A 22,818-nucleotide genomic window follows, 5' to 3' on the forward strand; every position below is an offset into this window, starting at 1 on the left:
GTTTATACATTTTTTTTGTCTGCGTGACTTATGGTTGTTGGAGGCGGTCCCACTTTTCATTAGTGTGAGATATGGCTCAGTGTGTTTTCTCTCACCAGAACTGCACTAACGCTAGCACACCTGACACCTGGGCTGTGAGGTCAAAGTTCAGAATGAGTGGGTGGGAGCAAGATGGGGACTGAGTGAGAAAAGGCACCTGTTTCGGGGCGGGATGCGTTGAGCCTAAGAGCATTTAATTTTGCTGTGTTTACGTAGCCGGGCCAGCTGGAGAGAACAGACGAGCCAAAGAAATTGTTCCCTTCGCTATCTTTTCTCATGCAGGGGACCTAGAAATGGATCTTCTGCATTTGGGACAGTCTGTGGGTGTAAATGGTTCAGCATGTAATGAAACCTGGCCTTACTCTCGCTGGAGACAAGAAATGACAAAGAGCTCTGGGAGCCTGCCAGCGCAGGTGCTTGTATCCCCTTGACATTAGCAGTGAAAATGAATGGGTTTGTAAAAGTAAGTCATTTGCGCACGGCCGAGCAATTGGTAACAGGACTGGTGGTCGGAAGAGGAATCCCAAATGTTTGCCTTCATCATATCATCCCGTTGATGTCACTCACCCTTGTGAACACACATGTTGCAAAAGGAGTCTGTGCTGAATGTATTTGCTATAGGAGGAGAGGAATGCTGTGGAAATGTGGTTCAAGACATTTTCCCCACTGGTTTAGTGGAGGCAACACCTCTTGTTTCTCAGGGCATGCTGCCAGTCTTTGCTCGCCAGCTGTCTGGACATCAGCATTGTAAAAAGCACATTGCTGAAGCTGTGACAAAAAAACAGCATTTTGCTGAGCAGTCACGCCTGGATTCTTTCCATGTGTAAATAATTATCATACAGGATGCTTTTCAACACATGCTCTGGTGACATTTGCAGCTTTTGTTGTCAATGGCGGCGGTGCTTTTTTTTTTTTTCTGACTCAGATGTAAGAGATTGGCTTCATCTTCACCCTGCATCGCGGGACTGCATGGCTCACACGGTGCTAGATGCTGTGAGTGTCGGGAGGATGTTCCACCCAGGAGTCTGTCAAAATTGTTCTTGATGATCACTGATTAGACAGATCAAAGGTATCTGCTGTGACAGGGCTGGAGAATGAAGAGGGGGGTAGGAGAATAAGCTTGTTTGTGCTGGCCTTTCAAGTCTGATATGTTTTAAATAATATGAAGAAATCATAGGAAGCCTTTCTTACTAAATGTATTCCTTTACATATTCCAACAAGGCAGATGTGGAAAAAGTTTATCAATGAAATATAGAACAAATTCACTAGTATAAGCCTCTTTAATGTATAATTAATTATGATTAAGTATATGTACATATAACATCATGAACTTTTTCAAGGAAGTTATGAAGTTTTTGGGGGTTTTTTTGCAGCAATTCCTAATCTGGGATGAATTAGTTTAAAGCAACCAGAAATAAGTCTTTAGATTTACAACAAAATAATGACCTGTCTTATTTGGCTGAAAATAAAATGATCCAGTTATTATGACTGTGTATTAATAAAAATGTCAAGCAGCATGTATAATTTCCAGAATTTCTCTAGGAAAGATGACATTTTCTAATAACTTCCATTGCTGTTTTTTTTTACCCTTTAACCCCAATGGTGGTGGTGGGGGGGTTCCTCCCTCAGTGTTTTGAAGCAGCTGATCTAAAGTGATTACCGCCATCAATAATAGTACTCTTATTCTCGTGTTTACTCAGAGGTTGTGTCAGACTATTCATTTGACTTATAAGTATCACATGAAGATTTGAAACACCACCACTATTTCAGCAGTTCAAATGCCACCAATCCTGCTTTTGGTATTAAAGCTTTGAAAGAAATGATCTCTATCCATGTATTTGGAAGTCAATATAATTAAAATGCCTGTTTTGTAATGTTACAAAACCATTTTTACAAGTACGTACAAGAATTTATTTACAACTCATCCCTGCCCACGACTTTAGCAACCAACCTATTTAGCCATTAAGACATTACCAGTGTGGTGAAATGTTTTACTTCACCTAATGAGACCTTTCACAAGACTTAGATGGTTTCATTAGTTGTATATCCAGCTAAAAAGCAGTGAGTTTGGGCACCTCGTATGCTTGAACATGCACTGCATTCCCTCTATATCTGTTTATGTTGAGTTAAGATAAAATAGTAAAGCACGTACATGGGACTGAATAGGAGGAGAAACTGTGGTACAGAAGACAGATAGATATTTGGTTTTCACCCCTGGCTGTAAGCTTCTGTGATTATTATGATTTAAAGGAATGTGATTTTCATTGAAGGCTGACATCAACAACTTCTTATCACAGGAGACACAGACTCCGAGTGATGCTCTTCTTCAGCTATCTGGTAAACGCTTGAAAGATTCATCCTGCCTCTGTCTTATGGCTGACCTGCTTATTATGGGGAGAAAATATTCCACTGCCTTCACCGTCTTTGGGAAATAATTGGGCTGCTACTAAGTAATTTAATATTTAGTAAGATTTCTGTGGTCCAAGCGCCTGGAGCTTGTCGTTAAACAGATTATTTAGTGTACATTAATTAGAAAATGTAATCTAATGATATAATCCTGAGCAAGATTCTGTTGAGACAAGGTTGTTTTTTTAATATTGTTCATCTGAGAGCAATATTTTTTTCATAGAAATGTGATGAAATTGAAGTCTACTCGTTTTTTTCCCCCCCACAGCTTGAAAGTTAAACAATCCTCTCTATTCCCAGAACTCTTATCCACGAAAAATTCTTTAAGACAAACATACAGACAAGGGGGAAAAAAAGGTTTCATAGGTAAGTATTAAAAATATTTGAAGAGCAGAAACTTGAAGGTTTGCTATAAAGAAGAACAGTTTTGATTTCCACTGACTAAAAAGATAAATTAAGATATGTTGAATAAATAATTTGATTTTGGGTCTTTTTTCTGTCCATAAAACTACACCCAACAGGTAGATAACTTAACAATGAGCCCAAGAAGAAACTGATGTGAGCCAGTAAATAGACCAATCCATATGTGTTATATCCCCTGTTAAAAGGCAAGCTGACATTTTTATATTATTTTCTATGCAGATAAACAAAACAATAGAAATCACTTTTCTTTTATTCTTGTGAGGTGGAGTCTGTTCTTGTAGACAAAAAGTTTAGTTTTATCTTTCTTTTTTGTTATGCTAAGATAAGCTAAGCTAACTAGCAACAAGGTTTGGCTACTTATGGGAGCTCTTCTCTTCAAACTGGAGGTAATTATTTCCCAGCATAGAGTGTCAGGTGAAACTGGAGTAAAAATTAACAGGAAAAACATGAACTTTTCCACTGGTCATATCAAGTCCAGGCCGGTTATGTAAACGCTTGACACTGCAAATATCCTGTTGGGGGCTATGTAGTGAAGGTTGATGGGTAGTCGTTCTGTTCCCTCTCGGTCCTCCATTGTTCCACGTTTACAGGTAACACCACATCAGCATAAAGAGCATCCTTTCCACAAAAGCGTGATGACCTTTACCCATCAGCATCAGGTGACCAGTTTAGATTGTCTGACTGGTGTTAGTGTGCACGTGTGTGTGTATGTAAACTCTGGTGAATAATCCTCAGCTGCCTCTCTCGTGGCTCCACTCTTGGTCCTTTTCTCCAAACAATAGCTTGTTGTATTTCCTCCCATCATGCCTCTCCTCTGCACCCCACCGCACATCTGCATCCTCAGTTGTCCTCCTCCCCCTCCAGCCCTCTGCAACCTCCTCTCCCTCTGTGTGACCCTGCCATATCCGTGCTGTAGTCCTCGTCATCGGGGAACATGTACATATTTCCCCTTTTGTTTTCCCCAGAGGGCTTGGGCGGAGAGGGAAGCTCTACGACATTTGAATGTATCTCGTGGGTCTTCCACTCTACCCAGCCAACTGCCCTTCCTCTGCCCTCTCCCTGAACTGGTCATAATGTTTATGAACCCCAGCCAGCCAAGCAGCGGCCACACCCACACTTCACATTCCTGCATACATATGGGCCTCTGATGGTTACAGTGATGACGTTTACCTCTGTTTTATTTATGAGCCCTGGAGTGTCCAGCATGAAGTGTCATGCATTGTGTTGCAGATGTGGAATGCATAATATGATTAGGTGGTGCCGTAGGAGCATCAGTCCCCTTCAGGTCAAGACTCTGTGACATTTTGGCACCAACGTTGCCAGAATTTAAACTCCCAAAATATGAAAACCACACACTTACTATTAACACTGCTTCGGTCTGCCAAATAACACATGTTAACAATCTTCTCCTCTCATAAAGCTTCACAGTGGTGTGTTTGAGGATTATAAATTAGATTTTGTTCTTCCCACCAGCAAGTTATGGACTCTTCTGTGCTTCTGCTGCTGCTTCTTCCTGAACTGTCTTTGGATAGAGGAGAGTTACACCAGCTTAAAGTGAGGATTAGCCAGCAAGAGACTCCCTGCTGCCACATGTGGGTGAAATCTAACAATGAGAGTGAAGAGTGGCAGCATTTACAGTTGGAGTTAGACCCTTGTCTAAAGCCATCTGTAAAGTGTGTGATCTGGGCCAAAAGTAGTTTTGTTTCGTGTGAATTCCAGTTCTCATTTAACCTTCAATGTTTACCATCGTGATATTGCTCGCTTCTCTCTTCACAACACTTCATCTGACTAACTCTGGCCTGTAAAAGCAACAACATTTTAAGTTCTGGGAGATTTCTTGCCTCCAGTGCTTCCTGTGATGTCTAACGGAAAGAACGAATTACATTTTGTACTCAATTATAATATTTGAGATACTTTCGAAGCCTTCCAGCTGTTAATTACATTTTGCAAGCGGCGCATGAAAACAACTTTAACTTGTCAGACCTGGATGTCCAAGAAAAATCTGCTTGCTCTGTTTTCAGAAAAGTTATATATTTTTTAGTTTATTGAGTATATACCTGCAACATTTTTATTGTTAATTAACTCAAAATGCCTGTGGTGAGTTAAACAGGAGATTGGATCTCTTGGGCGTGCTTGTACGACATCCACGTCCTGGTGGAGACCTTCGTGTCTGCTGTCAAACCTCAGGCATATTTGTCTCCGCTGCATGTGGGATTTCACAGTTGCTAGAAAATATAAAAAACTTGGAAAGAAAAAATGTTTTGTGCTTGTATGGTTGCAAGAAACATTTGAGATATAAGTACAAACATAAAAGTTTTATTTTCTCTGTGTCCCTGGACTCCCTCCCGGGTTATTGTGCGCATTCATTATTTACTCTCTTGCTGTTTAAGCATTAGCTCATGTGTCCTTACATCTCTGGAGGCTTTTGTTTTAAAACTATTTTAAAAGTCTGCACTTTTCCTCTCCTCCCCGTCTGACTGCTCAGAGGGTTTTTACCCTAGTTTAGAGAAAGCTAATTCTCTCTGACCACTGAGCGGGAGTCTGGGCTGCGTGGTTGAACCGTCTCCGCGTTCCCCAAGCCTTCTTTTGCCGGCAGCAGATCAGCTGCACTGATAGTAGAAGGAAACTAGGGCAACCTCCAACCTAACCTGCCAATCACATCGCTCGTTCATGCTCTCACGGCTGCTGCCGTTGACAAATGACCCCGTCTACCCCTCATTCCCAGCCACCACATGCAGTCGCAGGTGTACACGGAGCCTTTGTTCAGGGCACCTGTGTGCTTGTGTGTCTGAAGCGTGCACCAGCTTCTTTTTCTGGTTTATGACAAGAAAGGGTGTTTTGTGTGTGCATGTGTGTTTACGTATGTAGATGCATATCATGTTATCAGCATATTGTGGTTTTTATTTGTGTTTAGTACTCTGAGGATACTTACTCAGGAAATCACATTTACTTCCTTCTCAGAGGAGCAAATTAACTCAGCCAGAAACGACAAATGAGCTTCCTCCATGTAATCCTCCATCAAAGAGAGCACAGTAACACACTCTTTAAGAAGTGAGTGTGTATGCATGGACACACACACACTTGCACGGCAATCCCAGAAAAACAAAAAAAAGTTACATAATGCAGAGCGATACCTCAAGAGTTTAGCCAACCACAGCTCGTCTCGTTGTTACAGGACTCATATCTGAACCTCAAAAAGTAGCAATAAAATCATTTGCTTATTGTGGATGTTGTAACATTGCATTGGTGAGTCTGGGTAAAAAGAGATGCTTGGTTCCCTGTTTGCATTTCAGTCTGTCAGCCACCACCACAAGCTACACTGTAATGATAGGTCAGGAAAGATATGAGTCCTTCAGGAAATGTGCAAATATGTAGAAGAAATCCCAAGAAAAGAAAAGAAAAAAAAACAACAACACAGAGCTCAGAGACAAGGGACCAGTCATCTTCTGGTGTTGACAGTAACAATATGGCCACCATCCATACCCCAGTGAAGACCTGCGATCATAGCATGGCCCATGCGGTTACTGTGATGTGAGTTCATGTTTTTTTTAGACTATTAAAACATCACGAGATATAACTTTTAAAAACGATTGACAGATGTTTTAATACATAGTATCCATTCCTGATGTCCCAACCCACCCCTGCTGTTGAACTCTGGGCGTGGAGCTGTAATAGTGGCCCCAGTGTCAGCCTGGATTCCACTGTGTTTTGGGGAAAATTCCTTTTCGCTCCTAACAGCCACGTTATGGGAGCCAAGTGCAATTTGTGCCAAAATGCGAGAATGTAAGGATTCAGGAAAAGACAAAACCCTACTGTGTATCCAGCTCCCCGAGGAGAGAGTGAGGCAGAAAAGACAGGAGGATGTGTTTTTTTGACATATCCTTATTTCCATGTGTAAACAATTCAATTGAATCTAGAGGAGAACAAATGCAATTAGTTGCAAGAATTTGCTTAAGCTGCTTTTCTTCACTAAGTATTTGTGACTGGTCTGAAGTCACACTCTCCCCAGAGAGACTGCTCTATTCGAAAGAAGCACAAATAGTGGGAGAACATATAAATCAGGAAACCAAGGATTCGCAAGACCTAAAGGTTAATGAAAGGTTAATATTTTAATCTTTGCATATTTGTGCAGATTAGCAGATACCAGCAGCCGATCGGGACTGTAGCCCTGCTCCTATCTTTTGTGATCTGTGCATATATGGATGTGTGTGTGTGTGTGTGTGTGTGTGTGTTTGTGTGTGTGTGTGTGAGAGAGAGAGAGAGACACAGAGAGAGATCTGATGTGGGGTGCGCAAAGGGGTTCTTGGCACTGTTAGGAGGTCTTGTGATAGGAGATCAGGAGTTTGTTCTCATGAGATCCAGAAACAGGTACCGTCTTCTGTTTGACTAAGAGCACATTTTTACTGTCTAATAACTTACATGATGATATGATGATTTTTCATCCTTTTCCTTGCCAAATAAAGACCTGGAGAATAGTTTTGAATTTATAAAAACATGAGAAGTTTTCCTCAGTGCTCACTTACATTATAAACCTGCAACAGTATCACAGTTTATGACAGCACTGTTAAATATTAATGTGGCTCCATGGTTGTGAGGACGTGGGATTAATGCGTCCATCATCCTGTCAGCCCCTTTTGAACACCTGTATGTGAGGATTGCTATATGTGACAGAGTCATTTAGTAGAACAGCTTATAAATCCCCCAGTCAGACATTGGATGGTCAACATATCTCACTTTGTTCTGTCTTCACTTCAGCATATATAACTAGTATTCTGGATTTTTATGTAAAGCTTGTGCATCAAAAGCAAACAGATGTAGTTTTGCTTGTGGTATTTGCCTGTATGTTAAAAAAAAAAATGCAAGTTTGCAATTGAGGAGAATCTGATCTTTACTTTGACCTCCTTAAAAAAAAAATAAATAAATAAATAAATACACATGCTCACCTGCTGTGTACTATCCAGTGTTTGCTGCTCATTAAGAGGAAGATGAGATCCAGTCTACCAAATATAAGCTGATGGTAAACGTGCAATTATTGCCAAATGACTCTTATTTACAAAATAATAAGAGCAAAAGGAAGAGCAGTCAATGAAACAAAATGGCTCCCTTTGCTCAGTCATAGCTGGTAATTTGGCTGAGGTTACCTTGGCAACCCAAACTTGGTTTCTCACTGAGAACAAAGAGAGATGGTTGCTGTTATAACGCAGCCACGACAGCGCTCACATCCAACAGCAACAGCCTTGATTTTGATTTTTTCCTCACTTCCACTCTCGATGTCAGCGGGGGTGTTTATAGTAATGCCGACTGGCCTGTTCGTTTCACATGGACTCAAGCTGTCGGATCAGCACCACAGCACAGAAAGCTTCTTTTTTTTTTTTTTTTCCTTTTTTTAAAAACTGATAAATATGCAACCTAACGTTGAGCGATTCCTGCAGTGATAACTTGAATTTGCCTTAATCTTATCATTTTTCAGACAAGTGTCAGTGTTGTTTTTCTGCCTTAGTGTGATAGTGCCACTACGGAGACAAAACTGCCTGGATGATGCTGTGGAAATTGTGCTATTAGACAGGTTCAGTGGTTCAGAAAAAATTTCATGTTAGGCAAAGGGACAGCAGGTGCACCAGTGTCGTCCCATGCACAACACCCTCTCTGCAACAGGCATTAAGACATTATAAATAAAATGCAGAAAAAGCAATGCAACCCAAAGCTTGTTGCAAAACATGAGTCTTCACAACATGTAACAATAATAACATATCAACAGAAATTGATTCCACAGATTAAAAATGTCCCATTTGGCCACTTACGTCTTCCTGCCTCACTAACTTGGTGTGTATTCAACATGGTGTTTCGGCGCGTAAACAAGCAAATCATGCATTTCCTCCAAATCTCTCAAGCAGCCCAGCTATGTCATTAAAAATAAATATTATTTCAGTGAACATGTTGCGTTGTGTTTCTTTATTCTCTGCCATCAGATAAGATGTACTCTTTACTTGGTCAAGCATGAATGACCTTTATGGATGCCTTTCAGCTCCAGCCCTCTAGTCAGCCTCAATTTCAAACAAGCCACTGCTTATCAGTAACCTATTACTTCTTGCACTGGTTCCTTTAGCAAACACTGGCTGAAGCCTGTGCCACCACTTTGCACATGTGTTCAAACACAGAACAAAAACACAGAAATGTAAAACTTCTACTTTGTCAGAGGCACAGTCAGCGTAGTTTATTTGTTATGCAGTCTATGTCACAGCGTCACACGGCGACATATGTGGTCTGAAAAATGGAAGCAAGAAATTGATTGTGTGACAATGGCGACTTTCTCTGGATGTGTCTGTGCATCTGTGTGTGGGTGTCTGTTCTCCCCAGGCCAGCTGGGGTAATATGATTGTGTTTAATGCGCTCCTGACATACCCCTGAGCAAAACACAGCCACCGTGTTATTGACTCGCCTGTTTGGAACAATAAATAATGTAAATCACATTTACCTGCCATTGAAAATATGTGTCGTGTGGGAATTCCTGTCAAGCTGCATTTAATGTCGGCCGTGATGGCTGTGGCTTTATCCAAATATACTTAAATCTTCTTCAATACTTTTTGCTTCTTCTATTATGAATTATATCCCTAAACTTGGATTTTACACATATTAACCCTTCTCTCTTTCATTCAGGTGGTGTGGGCATTGCAGCCACTCAGCTGTGCAAGACAGTGAAGGATGTGACTGTGTTCGGCACTGCATCAGCCAGCAAACATGAGACCATCAGCCAGGGTGGAGTCACGCACACCATCGACTATCGCACCAAGGACTATGTGGAGGAAGTCCGCAAGATCAGTCCAAAAGGTCAGAAAAAGAAGCTGTCTGCAATGATAAAGTGGTCTAAATTTTTGTTTAAGCTGACTTTTTCTGCACAATAAGTTGACTTTTTCAATCTGATTTTATTTCGATTGTTTTAATTTGATTGCTTTTATTTTTTCATTGTTTTCAGATGTCTGAAAAAAATTTAAGTTGTCCTAATGTATGTTATTTATTCTGGTTTTTTTTGTTTGTTTTGTTTTGTTTTTTTAACCCTCCACAATGTGGCACTTTGGTCAACATTGTTATTTGTAAAAAGCCTTATAAATAAAGTTGTATTGTATTGTATAATTTTGTTTCGTCCATAGGGACATGTGGCTGTAAATGAAGGGAGCAGCTATAAGTAAAGGTTGTTGCACTGCGCATGCTGTTCAGTAAAATTGGCTCATAAGGCTAATAGAGCAGATCAATAGATCCCCGTTGGCACAAAGCAATACTGTGTGGCTGCAGACATACAGCTGATGTATTTTCATTGGTTTTCAGCAGAGTTGGTTGCAAACTGACAGCATATTGCTACCAGACAAAGTCATTTATAAAACAGCAACTTGAATGACCAGAAATAAAGCAGCCACAGAGTTTTACGTGGATGGGCTCACTCCTCAGAAATTCACAAGAAGGCTGTTTATCAGCTGAATGAAACAATGTCAAGTTCTTGTTTTGTTTTTTTTTTCACCTACTGCTGTGTTCGCAGGACAGCGTTGTTACTCTGGAGGCTCATTCTCTCGTCCCCTCTTCAGCCTGTCTCGGTTTTTTATATAGAATAGGATGCGGCAGTCAGACATGACAGAGACAGATACGTTGAAAGCAAGAACTGACACTTCAGACAGAATGTATCTAATTAGAAGCCTGGATCAATGTGCAACCCTGCTCACTATCAAATCCCCCTGTCTTCAGCTTCCTGTCAGTTCATCTGCGCCATGGTGAAGACAGAAGCCTGCTGTGAACCTTCTACAATCAATAGAACCAGGGTTCATCTGAGCAAAGAGGGGCAGCCCAATTTAAGAAGCCCCCACTCACACAGAGACACATCCTTAAAGCTGAGCCGTCATGGCTGGACTTTAATAAGCCACACAGAAACCTTCGTAGTATGTTTGCTTTGCATCTGTTCAGGTGTTAGCTTGTTATTCTGAAATCACAACAGCACAGGGACATTCTGCCCCTCTGGCTATAAGTGACAACTATGAAAAAAACTTTAAGCTTGAAGGATCTTGCGCTACTTCGCTCCTCTCCTTCGTTGGCTCCTTTTCGTGTAAACATAGCGACTTGGCTGCACTCGCTACTCCTAGTGAACTCTGGCATGAGAAGACTTGGCAGGCCGCTCCCTCTGAATTCACACTAGTGATAAGTGCCTCCTCCTCTCTCCTCTGCTTCAGGGCTGGACATAATACTGGACCCTCTTGGAGGCTCAGACACTCATAAGGCCTACAACCTGCTGAAGCCGATGGGCAAACTTATTACCTATGGTAAGTACAGCCACAAAGACGATACCGGAATAAGAATAAATAACTTTAAGCATAAAATTAAGCTCATATTGAGTTTATACATGTTGAAGCACTTCTTTTGGAAGAATACTTTTCAGTATTCTTTAGCTTTAAACCTATCAGAAAATATCCATCCATCCATTTTCTCATCCGCTGAGTCCAATTCAGGGTTGCTGGAAGCTGGAGCCTGTCCCAGCAATCATTGGGCGAGAGGCAGGGTACACCCTGGACAGGTCACCAGGCCAGCACACAACCATTCACGCTCACATTCTATCAGAAAATATAATGCATACAATTATTTTTGAAGTGCTGCACAATATGGTGAGAGACACATGATCCTAAAAACGCCTACCAGACAAGCATTCCTTTCTGAAACACATTAGCTACATGTTAACATTTATCAGACAAATGTTTGTCATATTTTCATGTTGCACCAAGTGACTGCAAAATATTACATTTATCATTTCTCAGTAGCGACTTACAGATAATTATTTTGAGCTACCACAAGATTGTTGAGAAGCCTGCAGCTGCATAGAATAGGCGTCATGCAATAGTTGCGAGTTTCACTCTTGCTATAGAGTAAAACTGCTTCTGGGTGGGCAGAGTGGCCTCTCTGTAGAGGCCCATGTCCTCAGTGTGCTGTATATTGTCCGTGGGAAGCCCTTTACTCTCTCCATTGCAACAACAATCTGGATACATTCAGTGGGCGGGGCCGGCATCCGTGGAGAACAGGGCCTTGCCTTTGCGTGTTGCTCAGAAGCCTACAGCCCAGCATGGTGCCCTCCACCCTCACCCTTTCACCCTCTCTCCAGTCCCACTGTGCTGCTGGCTTCTTCTCTTCCAGCTTATCAGAAGTAGGCACGGTGAAACAATGGCTGTTCTATCCACACGAAACCTGGAATGTGTCTGAACATAGCAGGCCGGGTCTCTCTGTTCTCTCTGAGCTTGCTTTGTGTCCCCTGTTTCCCCTGAGAGAGACTGGGATCGACAGCTATGTGAACACAGGAGATGGGGGGATTGGGGGGGGATGTGGTGACAGTGACGGCTGATGTGCTAAAAAGGTTTTTTAGCTGGAAGAATAGGTGAGAGTGTGTGACTACAGGGAGGCAGGCGTGGGACAAAGAACAAGAGGTGCTTCGCGCATCTTCATGTTGACATGTAACTTTTTTTTTCTTTTTTTTTTAAATAAACATGTAGGTTGACTTGAACACTGATCTAACATCTATAATCTTTTATTTTTAATCTTCCTTCCTATCAGGTGCAGCTAACATGCTGGCAGGCCAAAGGAAGAACCTGCTGGCCGTGGCCAAGAACTGGTACCACCAGTTCTCCATCCACACACTCAGCCTGATCCAGGGGAACAAGTCTGTGTGCGGCTTTCACCTAGGTTACCTGGACGGAGAGACGGAGCTCATCACCCAGGCCATGAATATCATTCTGGATCTGTACAAGGAGGGCAAAATCAAACCCCGCATTGATTCCACTTGGCATCTTGAGCAGGTTTGTGTCAGCCTGTTTTCCCATTTTCACATGAAGAATTATCATTTGTCTCATGCAGAGGCACCAGATCCCTTACAGAAGAAGATGTTAATTTTAGCATATTTTACATACAATGTCAACCCATTTCTTTTTAACTGTGATAACAACAGAAAACAGGTGTGGGTGTGTTAAGCCTTGTTCTGGTTCTGACTGGTTGTTTTCACCTGGGTATGGATCTAAATAACACATTGCGAGATATCAATCTTTTTTAATTTTCATTTTCCATTTCCACAAGCTATTGCTTCCTGAACTCATTTGGTGTAAGTATTTTTATATGATTTGTCATGCATAGCACACATGTAGCCTAATAATGTAAAGAGAAAAAAATGGACTTATTAATGGTGACTTTTTAGTTGTTTATTTTCTGGAAAATGGTCTTAAACGTTAATATGTTGCCCTGCATGTATGCGGAATTGGCAGCCCTTCAAATGTTTTCTCTAACATCAAATTAAGCCTGATCAGAGGTGGAAACGGACGGTCTTCCTTGGTCTTTGTCAGTACAGGACATTTGAAATTGGCATGAGCACTAACCACTCTGCCTGTGGGTTCATAGGACTTTAACAATAAACAGAAAGCTTTTTATGTCCATCTGCTTTATGTCTGCTTTTGCCAGATGTCTTAAACTGGACAAGAATAACTAAAAAAAAAGTGATGCAGAGATTCATGACTAATGCGAAAGCGAGACAAGGGTGTAAAGTGGGTCATTCAATGTGCTTAGCAGTTAAATTAATACGGTTAATAGACTGTACTTATAAAGTGCTTTAGTCATATGTTCACAACTCTAATTGCTTTTACACTACATGTCACATTTACCCATACACTTCTATTGTGATATACTAAGTGCTTTTCATCTGTTACGCACGTTAATATGCCGATGGACACATCAGGAGAAAATGTGGGGTTCTGTGTCTTGCACATGAACACCTCAGCATAAAGTCAGGGGAGGCTTGGAATCAATCCCCTGACTTTCCAGTTGGCAGATGACTGTTCATCCTCCTGAGCTGCAAATGTACTAAAAGTCAGTATTTGGGGGTTTTTTTTCCTTACAATAAGTATGACTAAATCCATTACTTTGCATCTTTCCTTGATTGACCGGATGATTCATTGTTACTCAGGTGCATTCACACCTAAATTATGTTAAACTTTACGTCTACCATGGTTACAACCCACTCACCCGGAGTACGTAGTAATTGCCAGGTGTGTTTGTGTCTGTGTTTGTTTGGTGGTGGGATTTGCAGCAGCTGGGCGTGGCCCTGAGGCTCAACAAGCGCGCGTGTCCACAAGATGCGCTGTGTCTCTTGCAGCATAACTCACTCAGGCCGACAGACTCAGATTGTTACTGACAAAATAAACAGATATGAATAAAGCGACTGTAAAAAACACGGATAGAAAGGGAGCATCAGAGGCTGACATCCCCTGTTGTCAGAGTCAGTGCCGGTCAGTATTTTGGCCGTGTGACTGTGGCCAGAGAGAAGTACCCGCTGCCTTGCTCCACCATCTGATGCTCTTTCTCTGCCTCTCCATCTGTCTGCTCTTTATATCAGATTCTTTCTTTTTTTTGCCCTCTTTAGGTTATTGAGTCCCTCTCTGTGTCTCTATCTTGCTTTATTTTCTCCTGCTCCCTCCTTACAGTGTATCGTCTTTGCTCTTTCTCTCTTGTTGCTATGGTGACATCCTTCAGTGAGCGTGTGCTTCTGTCTCAGGGAGGGGCCCTGATGTATGAGAAAGAAACATGGAAGGAGTCTGGAGATGAAGAGGAGGTGTATGTCAGTCTGTCTTTTGAGTTTATGGTGTAAAGTTTAAGGGTTGATGTCGTCAAACGCTGATGCATCTGCTTGTGGAGCTATCAAGATGAAAGAGCTCCTAGGGAGGAGTGGATCGATTATTATGACCTGAGAACAAATGCCACGCCCTGACCCCATTCATCATAACCCTTCCCCCTTCTTTCAGTTTAGTTGTTGCTCATAAAATCAATAAACCTACTTGAGTAATGTTTGGAAAATTAACATGACTGTTTGCTCCTGTAAAATTTATCTTCTATATCTGTGCAGATACGCAAGAGGATAATGGTGGTCATGGCGGTAGCCACAAAAAGAACAATTCTCTCTAAGATGCCTGGGAGTCGGGAAGGTTGTCAGATCTTAGAGAGTGGAGGGTGGATGTGGGTGGAGTTGACAAAAGAGCGTCAGCCACTCTCACTTTGACTTTCATTCACACTGAAGATGATTCTTATAATTCCTGGACTCACCCCTCCCTTGCTTCCAGTGCCCGCTCTTCATCTGAGGGATACCAGTTGCTCCCTCCGCCCCCTCCTCTTCACCCTCCCTCCACTTCGAACTCCCACACTCCCCCCTTTCCCATGTGTCTGAGTCGTCAGAGCCACGTTTCAGCCAGGCTTTATGTTGCTAGGAGATGGCCCTGTTGCCTTGGCATTGGTCGTTAGGTGGTCTGCCTGCCTCACACTAATAGGGGGATTGAAGGGAAGGAGGAGAGGGGATGTGATGGCGACTGGAACAGACAGTGGACAGAGCTCAGTGGTCAAGAGGAGGGTGGGGCAGATCTTGGCTGGGATCCTCCACTCATCATTATGATGGAGGCACTTGGTTGATCCATTACTGTGTAGGGGTTTGGGGAGGGGGGCGGTTATCATTATAACAAATCCTATTCCCTAAAATGATACATTTGGCTGGAATTTCTCAAGGAAACGTTGAGTTTATACAGAAATCTTCTGTGAAAAATACAAGATTCTTAATATTTTAACATTCTTACTCAATAAATACCATATTTTTTGTGGAGGCTCACTTAAATAGATATGATCACATTTTCCAGCCTTTAAAGGCACATCTACAGCCTGTTGATCATTGTTCCCGTGCTTTGCTAGCAGTTGGCATATCACTCATTATCAGGCTGTTTGGGAAGTCTTTCCTTTACAATATAAGGATTTTCATTCTTTACTCAGTGACATCTCCATGAACCCCATTTGCATGACACCCAACAAGTATAGAGTTTGGTGGTATAAGCGAAGAGTGAGGAACTGCCTCTCATCCCATTTACTAGATGTTGTATCGAGTTGATTGCAACCCTTCTGCAGAATCAGTAGGATTCCTCCAGATCCTTGTTGTGTCAGAGGCACTAAAAAAGTCATTCTCCACTCCACAAAGGAGCCACAAAAAACAATGGCAGGTTGGAGAAAGCTAGTCAGTTTTCAACCATAAAACACCCTGTGCAGACTCCTGATTACATATTACATCTATGCATCAAATCAACCAACAGATTCAGGCATGAAGTCAAAGGATTTTAACTTTGAATCTGGAATATCCAAAGTTATTCAAAATTAATCTGGAAAAAAACAGTGTTGTAAAACAAATGAAATACTTGGAAATAAACTGCATGTTGTTTGGGAAAAGAAGGTGGGAAAGCTTTATCACAGAAATATGTGATTTCACCCAACTGAACAAGACTTGTGACAGCCATGTTGTCAGATGCAAAGGAGAAATAATGCTTTGTTTCAATCAAAAGGTGAGTGTGTGTTCTGCACCAATCAGAGCATTAAAGACTGTACACATATTCCAGTGTAAAGAGTGTATTAATGCTGCTATAAATGCAGCTACTGCATGTAACACAGAACCTGTGCTCCACTCTATCATTCAGCTTCCACAAAGTCTCGAACATTATCTCTAACATCTGCTGCATTCCTGTCCTTAACTTAAAATGCACATTTTAATGTCGATGTGTTAGACTTTTAGATGATTCACATTTTTGGCAGTGCTTGAACACTGAAAAAAAAAATGATGGAGGTAGAAACAAGATTTATGTCTCATCTGCTGGCTTTGTGTGTTTTTCCCTCTGTTTGTTTCGTGATCTTTTACCACGTTTTACTCGCTGCGTACTGCAACAACAATTTCATTTCCCCTGAAAGATTAATAAATCTTCTTCTATATAAATATAATATCTTGTATACTGCTTATTAAGATGATATTTGAAGACAAGCCTGGAAGATTTGTTTCTCAGCTGTGGTATTTAAAGGCAAGATTACAGGCGCAGAATAGAGTGAAACAGATATTACTGTGGAAATATTTTTTCGGTGAGGAAGCTGGCGTCTGCTCCTTACCCTCAATAGCTGTTTCTCGCTGACAAATTCCTTGAAAACAGCTTCCTTACATTTACGCTCCCACCTTGCCTTCTGTGATTGTCTTTTTCTGTCTCTCCTCCAGGTTGGCGATGCCATGAGAAAGATGCAGGAGAGGAACAACATCGGCAAAGTGATCCTCACCACAGAGCCAATGCCCGAGGAAGAGAAGAAGGAGGAGGCCAAGAAGGAGGACAAGAAAGAGGACAAGAAGAAGGAGGACAAGAAGAAGGATGACAAGAAGAAGGACGATGGCAAGAAGGAGGAGAAGAAGGATGACAAGAAGAAAGAGGAGGCTAAGAAGGAGGAGAAGAAGGAGGAGGAGAAGAAGGAAGAGGCAAAGAAAGAGGAGAAGTGAGAGGAAGGGATGGAAAGTCAAGCAGACCAGCAGGGAGTTCATGTGTTGGGGGTGAGTGTGGGGGTGGGGTGTTAGCGAAGATGACAAGCAGTTGGGATAGATTAGAAAACGATCACACCATTCTCAGTCTTTCACCTCGAGCCCCACAGTGATTACTCGGGCCTGGCTCGTCTCACCTCCCTCTGCCCCCCCCCCCCTCTGTTTCTTGCATTTATCTAAACGAAATTTTACTCTTGCAAACTCCTTACACCAGCTCCATAGCTCCCATGTCATCTCCCACCCTTTTTCTGAGTATTAAACATTTTTTTTCCTGCTGGGAATCATAGAAACAAGAGAGCAGTGGAGGATGGTGGGTACGGCCCAGGCCTGGGGCAAATCACTGTCTCCTTGACAACCTTAATCCCCGCTCGCACTTTGGCTTCACCCTCGACCCCCGTGCCCCTCTGCACCTCAACTCCTGCTGTGTTAAATTGTTCTGCTCTGACTTCCACCTGCCACCTCCACTTCCCCCCTCACTGTGCTGAGTCCCCCACCCTTCCCTCATCCTTGTCCCCGCTATACACACATCCCACACCATCACCACCACCCAACGCACCCACGAGCTGGACCCACAGACAGGCAAAAACACAGGCAGCGAAACAAGAACCACGCCCACTCACACGTTGCTCTCTCTCAGTGTCCAGCTCTTAGTTATGTCAGTAAGGATGAGTCAGAGTTGCCTCTGATTGGCTGATGCACCTCACCTCCCCAGGAGATATTCCCACTGTGGATTTGATGGTGCTGGTGCTACAGGCCACAACAATGGTTATCTGGTCCACTAGAAAGCGTGCATTTTCACCTCATTTCGGTGAAGTTCATACAGCGTCTGCAGTTTAGCACTCGCCTGAATATGAATTTGCCACATAATGAGCCTTTCTGTGCCGCGTTGAATAGGCCGGCAAAAATCGTCGCTCAGCTTCCTTCTCCTTAGTTACAGATTTTCTAGCTGACCAACTGTTGGCAAGAAGTGCACAGTGCCAATTAAAGGAGAATTTGTTTCTGTTCAAACAAGCAACAAACACACACACAAACACACACGCGCTGAATGTGATGAAAGAGGGACTTTCATGCCACGACAGTGAAGTATCCAAAGTGAGCAAGTTAAGAAGGTGAATACGAGTTCCTAATGTTGTTTCTCCCTGGTCCTCCATGACATTCCTCTCCTTTCATAGCGACCACTCGCCTGTCGATCACCCTGACCAGAGAATTCAGAGAGAATTCAGCTGGAGCTGGTGTCCATACTTCGCTTCCTCACTCCACTTTTTCTCTCTCTCTCTCTCCCTCACTCCTCTTTCTGTTTCCCTCCCTCCTCTTTCTGTTTCCCTCTCTATGGTCGGCATAGCAACAGGCGTCAGGCTTGTCAGAGATGGCACTGTGGTCTGTTTCTCTGACTCCCTCTTGCTGCGTCTCTTTTCTGCTCTCCTAACTCTCTATTTGGCAACAGTCAGTACTTCAACAGGTGGAGAATGTATTAAGAATCTCAAATTAAAAAGAGGTGATAAAGTTTTGCAGATCATTCGCTTTGCTCTGGAACACTTTTAACATTTATTTTAACATCGACAATGTGTGCAGTGAGCAGTATTACGGCAAACGCGGTGCACTGATTCCCCTTTTGGACTTTGTGAATCATTCTGTTTTCTGAGAAGGGTCTAAATTTAATATCAGCTTTAAACATTAGGCGAACCCGTCTGCCTCAATGCCTGTCTCTGGGTCCGGTTTCACTGTTGAGACTCAGATGGTGACTAGTGACTTTGTAAAAAAAAAAAGAAAAGTTTCCAAAAAAAAAAAAAAAGAAAAAGAAAAAATGTTGTGTTAGCATGAGTGGCCTCCCTCATGTGCTGTGTGTGGTGTGCCATTGTGTGTGAAGACGTGTGTGTCCTCAGGTCGTTTGTCAGGTTTTAAAAGCACCCACCCCACCTGCCCCCGCCACATTTCTACCTTACACTATTCAGCTACAGTACGATGTAGCTCCAAACTCACCCTTCCTCCTCTATCTTCCTCCTGTCTGACAAGAGGCCAGTGTTATGAGGACAGTTGGTATTAGTATTTTGCACTCTGCTCGCTGATATTAATGCACTTGCAAGCATGGCAGTCGCACTCCAGTCCCTTACAGGCTTTGATTTTACTCCATGTTTGCAGCCTGTTTCCCATCATCCAGTCCCAGTGTATCAGCTGAAGCAGCACAGGTGGCACACACTCATTTTCAGCTTGCCAGTCCCTGCTCGGGCCAACTTCTCTTGGGTGGCTAAAATCAAAGCTTTCATCCATCCTTTACTGTGGGAAGTAAAATGTGGAGTGGGGTGATGTGGTCTGGAGTGCGGCCGCCACGCTGGTGTGGGGAGTGATTGTGTCCTGTCAGCCTCTGGTTAGTGTTCTGTTCTAATCTGCTGGGCTCCCTTTGTGAACCTGTGGACGGTGCTTCTGTTCTGAGTGCCATGTGAGACACAAATGCTTCAGTGGAAAAAAAAGAAAAAGAAGAAAAATGTTTTACTTACTATGTTATTTTGATTTACCTTTATATTTTCACTTGTTTTGTTTTTTGTTTTGTTTTGTTTTATCCAAGGGTTTAAAGTTCAAAGCTCATACAGTAGTCTTTATGTGGGGACCTGCCAACCTGCACTCCTTTTAAATGTGATGAAGTTTTTCTGTTGGTTCAAACCATGTGTGCCAAATTGTATGTATATTCCTCTGTCAATGCTTTGAATATTAACAGTGCATAAAAAATATATAAAGACAATTCTGCTTTTGGATGCTTTTCCGTCAACCTTGAAGAGGAAAGAGAATGCAAATGAGTCGACACAGTGTTATCAGTTCCCTATCCCAAATGCTCATGGATGCAGGCAGTTTTTTTCTTGCAGTTTACAAAAAGGTTTCAGTTTTTGATGGGTTGCAGACCTGCATTGTGTCTCTCTCCTTGCACACAGTTTACCTCGAATCTGAGGCCCCTCTTATGTATTCATCATTTTCACTGCGTTTTACCTGCTTTCCCATAATTACAACCTCATTCGGTTGATCAATCTTATGTGTATACAACTAGTAAAAAGAAAAATGCATTTAGGACTCAAAACTCCACCATACAGTGGATACATTGACAACAATCTGCAATTTCACTCCAGTTCCAAAGCTTCATGGTATTCCTTTTTGTGTATGTTTCTTTCTATATGTTTGCGAATGGTCCATATAACAAGTGAGGCAACAGATGTTCTCACACTGATGTGCAGGGATGCCAACACTGTAACACAGCTGAACAAAACCCCAGCTTATTGGATGATCATAGCTCAGCTCAGACCTGCCCCAGACGCAACATTTCCGCTTTACAGCTGGTCTCAGTTCACTTAAGGATTGCTGGTCGTTTTTCTTTTCCCTGTGCTGCATCTGCAGAGCCTCTTGGCGAGAGCAGCGGTCTAGCAGCCAGCCAAATCTGCTCTCCATATCAGCCCCCTCTTCCCCCTTCCCTCTGCACACGCATTCATAGAAAATAAAACACTACTTTGACATCTGGAATTTGCAATTGCATGCATTCATCTGCATGTGGAAAACAGATTAGAAGCTTTGGTTTTTTTTCCTCCTTCTCCTCCTTCGTTCAGCGTTTTCCCTTGGTTCCTTTGAGCTAATGCCTTTGAGATGAACTCAATCAGAGGGGCGGGGGCTTTATGTCTGGGGTTGGGGTCCAAGTGGATGTGTTGGTTAAACTGACACCCACCCCTTCCTACTTTGGCTTGCTGTCTGAAAGCTTTTCCACCATGGTGAAGCCATTGTCATCTTGGAATGGTTTCCCAGTTATTCCAGACATTTATGCAAGAGCAACTCAGAGATGCACAAGAGAAAATAAGGTTATTTTCTTTGCAATTTCGGATTCAGTAGCATTAATTAGTGCTCCGAGTTTTAGGTCAGAAAAACACAGTAGGTGTAGTATCTTCATTAGCTTCTCCTCTGTCTGTCTGGGCGCGTTGCTGAAGTCCCTCACACACACCCAGTGTTATGTTTTCAGTTTGTTTTTATATGATTTCTCAGGTCATTCCAAATAGTTTTCCTCATATAAGAGACCATTTAACTTTGCAATTACAAACACACACACACATACACACTGGTTCCACTGAGTTCGATGTGCAAGCTTTCTCTCTCATTTTCTTTTACTTCATCCACGTTTAATGTAAAGGGGGGAGGGATCTGTCAAACGTTGTCTCCCACTTCAACGACACACATTTCATGTCACACTGAGAACCCAAATAATCACATCAGCCTGCAGCTGTTGTTTCCTTAGCAATCACTTTTAATGTGAAGTAATGCAGAAGCATTGCAGATGATGCAAGGGAAGCAAAACCTGCTACAGTGTCATGCACAGTACTAGACTGCATGCTTAATCAAACAGAAATAAGGCATGTGTGTGTGTTTAGCTCTGTTAGTTTCATATTAGTGGTGTGAGGGTGAATCCTGGTCCACCACCCCATGTGCAGACCAAGTCCCTGCTGTTGCCTTCAGCATAGGCACTCCCGTCACCTGCTGGTACATCTATGAGACATCTTAGCTGATCTCTGGGAAAGCTTCGGAATCTTGCTTCACATCCGTCCCGCTCCACACTTCCTGATAGACTTCTGTCACCAGTTCTGGGATTTTTCTACAAGGCGTATCCAACAGGTTGATTTCTACATCTCCTTCGATTGATCTGTCCTTGTGTTGACTATTTTTTTCCTGATTACAAACATACTTCTCGTCTCGACTTTGTTTTTTAAACCCTTTGAATTGATGCTGCTTCTGTGCTTGACTCTGGGTTTACTGCGTGATGCCATGTTGTCCACATGGCCTTTAGAGCTTGTAACGCTTCAGTGTGTAATGTTACCATATGCCTTACATGTTTTCCAGGACTAATAAAAAAGCATAACAAAAAAATTCGGGAAATGCACTCTTTTATTTCTGTACCTGTTTGAAACCAAGAAGAAGCCAACCGATTTGTGCAACTTGATTTATTTACTGTCCAATATTTTACCAATAACTACCTGTTTTTACAGCACTGGATCATACAGAATGATAGAAAAGATTTATCCATACAGTAATGGCACAAAATATTTTGTTTAAACTGAAATGTAGAAAAATATTTAGGAATGCTGTATAAAATACTGAAGAGACTGATGCTGGACGTATAAATGCATTTTGAACTGGAATTATTTTTTATCAAAAAAGGAACGATAAGGCATGTTGAGATTGTTCTAATGTACTGTGTCAGAACTGATATTAGCTCCATCTTCTTGTGCAAATGAATAATCCACCATCATAGGCTGTCTATGACACATAAAATGAACTTTATACAAGTCTCTAGTGCAAACAGCAGAAAACCAAAAGATATAAAAAAAGACATAACATTTTTTTCTCTGTAATGCATCATTTGTGAGATTTGGCTGATGTCTCCTCAATCCCGTGGCCAGTCAACACTGCAGACAAGCGCGTCAGGTACGTGGAGTCAGGGTAACCTTTCCTGAAAGAAAAAGAAAAAGAATCAGCTCAGATCCCTGGACTAATATTTGTGACCTTTAATTCTGCAGCCTGGCATGACATTCAGCCTGGGT

General features: G+C 42.2%; 1 protein-coding gene across 1 annotated transcript in view; it reads left to right on the forward strand.

Moving 5' to 3' along the window:
• vat1 (vesicle amine transport 1) overlaps positions 1-22,128 on the forward strand; it is a 30,352-nt gene extending 8,224 nt beyond the window's left edge. The window contains exons 3-6 of the mRNA XM_079252844.1: positions 9,526-9,696; positions 11,082-11,171; positions 12,448-12,689; positions 16,943-22,128. Of these exons, the coding sequence (XP_079108970.1) occupies positions 9,526-9,696; positions 11,082-11,171; positions 12,448-12,689; positions 16,943-17,215 (776 nt within the window). The 3' untranslated portion in view covers positions 17,216-22,128. The remainder of the gene's footprint in view (positions 1-9,525; positions 9,697-11,081; positions 11,172-12,447; positions 12,690-16,942) is intronic.
• Positions 22,129-22,818: the final 690 nt, after the last annotated feature.

The sequence above is a fragment of the Telmatherina bonti genome (genome assembly GCF_933228915.1).
Source record: "Telmatherina bonti genome assembly, chromosome: 14".
Taxonomy (NCBI): Eukaryota; Metazoa; Chordata; class Actinopteri; order Atheriniformes; family Telmatherinidae; genus Telmatherina; species Telmatherina bonti.